At 34.3% G+C, this 5,000-nt stretch overlaps 1 protein-coding gene across 1 annotated transcript in view; it reads right to left on the bottom strand.

Annotated features, from left to right (window-relative positions):
* Positions 1 to 45: 45 nt before the first annotated feature.
* Positions 46 to 5,000, bottom strand: part of LOC137626341 (glutamate receptor 3-like) — a 22,071-nt gene continuing 17,116 nt past the window's right edge. The window contains exons 7-8 of the mRNA XM_068357414.1: positions 1,571 to 1,824; positions 46 to 307 (exon numbers count right to left, since the gene is read on the bottom strand). Of these exons, the coding sequence (XP_068213515.1) occupies positions 106 to 307; positions 1,571 to 1,824 (456 nt within the window). The 3' untranslated portion in view covers positions 46 to 105. The remainder of the gene's footprint in view (positions 308 to 1,570; positions 1,825 to 5,000) is intronic.

Raw genomic sequence — 5,000 nt, 5'->3', positions numbered from 1 at the left:
ACTGTTGCTATAACTTTGGAGGTTATTTTTTAGAGATAATGCCTGAAGACGGCTGTTTTCAGCGAGAATATATCTACCATGCAGTTACTATCCGATTGTAAGGTTTTATCTATTTTGCTGTTTTGCCCAAACTATCTCAATCATAAGGACTATTAATGAAGAAAAGATGCCGATGAGGAGAAGAAAGAAAGCCGGGCTTGCTTGCAGGAGACTAATTGCAGAACTTTCTGTTTCAGGAGGGTCTGGTTTCCTCTTCCATTTCTTTTCCAGTCGGTCAACGATTCCCACCTCTACAATCTTTGTCATCCTGAAAAGTAAGGTTGTATCAGCTATAAGCAAATCCTCGCTATCAAACCTTTTCTATATGCGTAACAAAAGCTTGATGTTTTCCAAGGTGTCTATGCACGATTTGTATCAGCCACAACTGAATGAACACTTGATTATCCCGTGGAAATTTCATTCTCATAAGCCCTTTTAATATCAATTGTTTACTTTGAATTATTTTTTAACCATAAATTGGGTAATTAGAAACACTCATTTAGTAACTAAATGTATAAGAATATTGGTATCCAAATAACGGTATAGAGAAAACAATCATGATTAAAGTGTTATTAATGTATTTCTTACATATCAGGATAAATTTCATAAAAACATTAAACATAATATTTGAGGAAACCGTTTTAAGGTGTTCATTATGGTAAAATGAAATTTGTTCTCTGACTGAGCAGAGGTGTAAAAATATTCAGATCACCTGAAAATAACATTTGGTTTCAGATGAAGTGTGAGTTATAGAATATGATTTGGATTTGAATATAGAACGAATGTGGATAAGAGAATCGACGATGAAAGCAAGGGTAGGAGAAGACGTAGATGTAGAGTTCATTGCCAACGAAGAGGAAAAGGGTAGTTGACAGATAAGAACCGGGAAGAGCGCCACGGTGGATAGAGAAGGAAGCAAATATTGCCAACCACGACTGCAACAAAGAAAAATGAGGAACTTTTACATATAGAAGTAACGCCCAACCACTAGGCATAGGTAATATAGCCAAGCTCAATGCCAAAATATCATGGTCTAACATTACTTTGCCAGACAGGCAAACATTTCTAACTCCTAGAAGTTGAAGCCTAATATCAGCCTGGCAGTGATTCAGCAAAGGCCTGATGCTGCGTTGTTCAATGTATCAGTGACGTAGACCTATATTATTATTATCATTTATAGGAAAAGCAGGATGCCATAACCTCCGGGTTTCCAACAGGGAAAAATAGCCCAGTGAGGAAATGAAATAAGGAAATGAATACACTACAAGAGAAGACAGTATAAACAATTAAAATAACTTATCTTGAGAACAGTAACATAAAAATAGATCTTTCATAAATAAAATTTAAGTTTTGGCTAATTATAAACGATAGAAAGCTAAAAAAAAAAAAATTATGCATTTTCCATTTTCAGTTTTTGAGTAGTTTGGTATATTAGAGTGGTCAACCCTCTTTATGTACATTTGTATGTTTAGCATATTTGCTTGTGAGTAAATCAATGTTTGCGTGAAATATGATGTTGAAAAATACTCACTGAAATCGAAATGCTGCCAGCAATGAAGAGTCCTTTTGAAGGGGCATGGATCTTTGAATGACGAAATGAGTGCCTGGTAATAAGAGGACTTTGCAGGGCCAATCTATTGTCAAAAGCATGTTTTCAGTGGCCATCAAAACATGATTTTTGGAACACAGACGGGTTATGGCGTGACTGATGCTGGGGCTCAAATTTTCAGGATCAGCCATAACTATTTCGTTCCAAATACGGTTGTGAAGTGGAACCGGTGAAAACTGCAAAGGGAAAAGTAGACGACTGGATGACAAAACATTAATTTTCTCTCTTTTATCATAACATAAAACAATTAGAAAATTATCATTGTCGGATACTCTCTACTATACATCTTTCCTAGACGAGCAGCTGTGAAAAATATAATTTTTAAAAGTTGAATAAGAAAGTAATTAATTTATTATGTGACAATCTTGACTTAATCTGATACACTTTTCATGTATCTTTGTATATCTTTATGCATAGTTATATGTACAATATATATATATATATATATATATATATATATATATATATATATATATATTTACATAATTATATATACATACATATATACACATATATATGTGTATATATATATATATATATATATATATATATATATATATACACACACGCATATATATATATATATATATATATATATATATATATATATATTAACGAGGTTCATTCAAAAGGTATCAAACCTCTCTCCATAAAGAGAGGGATCTTATGCAATTTACAAATTCTATTTAATCACCATCAAAGTGTTCCTCTTGGGAGTGCCTTTACTACTGGTAACATTTCTTGAATGCCGAAAATGGAATATTGTAAAGTTCTGAATCGTTTTTCTCACATTTTTCTCTTTAGACTCAAAGGCCTTCACTTTTGGTAGTTTTTCATTTTAGAAAACGGCCAGAACTCACAAGGTGCCATGTCTGGGACATGGGGAGGATGTTGATCTGTTGGAGTGTTCGTTTTTGACCAGGCAAGCTTGGATCAGGTGGACAGAATGAGCAGAGACGCGCTTGCAGTCGAAAGAGGATTTTTTGAGAAAACGCATTCTTGTAGATATATGTAAATATGCATATGTACGCATGTTTGTATATTTTAATCCTCATGATCATTATTATCAACATCATCAGTTACTAGTCCAATGCAGAATAAATCTTGCGTATGTTTATGGTCTTTCTGTGCCCGTCCACACACGCAAACTTTCTTAGTACGTCAATCCATCGTCTTCTCTTCCTTACTGGCTTTTGTTACAATCTCTATGGACACCTTCTGTTCTTCTTAATGTCCATCTGTTGTTTTTTATTCTTATTATATGCCCTGCCCATGTCCATTTGTTTTTCTTACATCTAACAATATCCTCTACGTTAGTTTTGCTCTCGTATCCAAGTTTCTCTTTAAGTTGTAGCTAGCTTATGTTCTAAGGCTTTAGAATCTTGAGAAACTTTAGGAAGATGGAGCCTTATATATATATATATATATATATATATATATATATATATATATATATGTGTGTGTGTGTGTATGTGCGTACATATACATATACATATATATACACATATATAAATATATATACATATATATATATATATATATATATATATATTATATATATATATATATATATATATATATAAGGCTCCACCTTCCTAAAGTTTCTAGAAGAGTTAAAAAACCCAGCCCTACATGGTTGAGGACTATGAAGCGTGAAGTAGTATATATATATATATATATATATATATATATATATATATATATATATATATATATATATATATATATATATATAATCATCATCATCATCTCCTACTAGCCTATTGAAGCAAAGGGTCTCAGATTTCGCCAGTCGTCTCTGTCTTGATCTTTTAATTGAATATTTCTCCATTCATCATCTACTTCACGCTTCATAGTCCTCAACCCTGTAGGGCTGGGTTTTTAAACTCTTCTAGTGCCTTGTAAAGAGCAGTTTAAAGTTTGTTTAGCCAATCTCTCTTGGGGAGTGTGAAGAGCATGACCAAACCCTCTTCATGTACCCCTCACCATCACCTCATCCACATATGGCACTTGAGTTATCTCTCTTATGGTTTTGTTTCAAATCCTGCCCTGCCATTTAACTCCCAATATTTTTCCGAAGACTTTATTCTATAATATACAAAATCTGTTGGCTATTGTTTCATTGTCATACCATGACTCGTGTCCGTACAAGATAACACCGATCTCACTAAACTGATATAAAGCCCGATCTTTATATGTAATTTCAGGCGATTCGATTTCCGAATTTTTCTTAACCTAGCCATTGTCTAATTTCCTTTTTCCGATCTTTCATTAAACTCAAATTCTAAAGATCGTGTATTATAGATCATAGTTCCCAAATATCTAAATTATTCTACCTCATTAATCCTATCTCCTTCCGATGATATTTCATCTTCCACAGCATATTCCGTTCTCATCATCTCTGTCTTTCTTCTATTTATCTTGAGATATTTATCATGTGATATTTCATGCATTTTGATAATGACGATTTATTAGTCCTATGTCACAAGACAAACCTATTTTGGTTATTGAGTAAATCAATTTAACCTAAATTATGTCACAAGCCACCGGGCCAGAAGAAAGAGTTGCACCATGTATGTTAAATGTAAATTGTTGCCATTCTTTTACTTCCCAAGTCAAAGCATGAGGGATGTTGGAAAAACTGGGGGCTTTGAGGTGCAGCAACCTAGATTTGGGCGACCTAGATCACGTAGAAAAAGGATACCACCTATCTCCTAGCGGAAGCACCCGGCCCCTAGAGACAGTTACCATAAACACTCACCCTTGGAAGTAGAGTGAGGGGTGTTGGGAGCGGGAGATGGCCGCGTGCCCTCGTCGCCGCTGGGCGCCCATTACGCACAAACGACACTCCACTAGGCTGTGATCTTAGTAGTAACTTTTGCCTTAGACATATAACGTGAGACAAGTATTATGTGCCCCTCCCTGTTGCTTGACTTGGATTGAAATTAAGACTAATGTTTGGTTAATAAGTCAGATTTGGGACTTGAGATAAATTGCTTTTCTACTGATGGAATAAGATTAACAGTAACTTGCTCTAAGTCGATTCTCCTCGGGTTGGTCTATAATTTACAACATATAACTGATAATTACGTGTATGATAAACTGTTTCAGTAATTTCAAAGTTAGCAAGAGACTAATATTGCTCCTGTTATGTAATTCCCAAGATTTAAAGTTCTATTTCACTCGCTTTCAAGAAGATTTCTGCTCATGTTTCTGTGAAAATTAACTTGGACAATAAATCCTCTTCCGATGTTGTAAAAGTCGTCTAATTCACCGCCTCTCATCATTTATTATTTAACTGTCCGCACATTAAGACACCTATATAGTGCTGTTAATAAGGACAGCGTCATCA

Source organism: Palaemon carinicauda, chromosome 33 (genome assembly GCF_036898095.1).
Source record: "Palaemon carinicauda isolate YSFRI2023 chromosome 33, ASM3689809v2, whole genome shotgun sequence".
Taxonomy (NCBI): Eukaryota; Metazoa; Arthropoda; class Malacostraca; order Decapoda; family Palaemonidae; genus Palaemon; species Palaemon carinicauda.
This window is presented reverse-complemented; position numbering and strand designations above follow the sequence as displayed.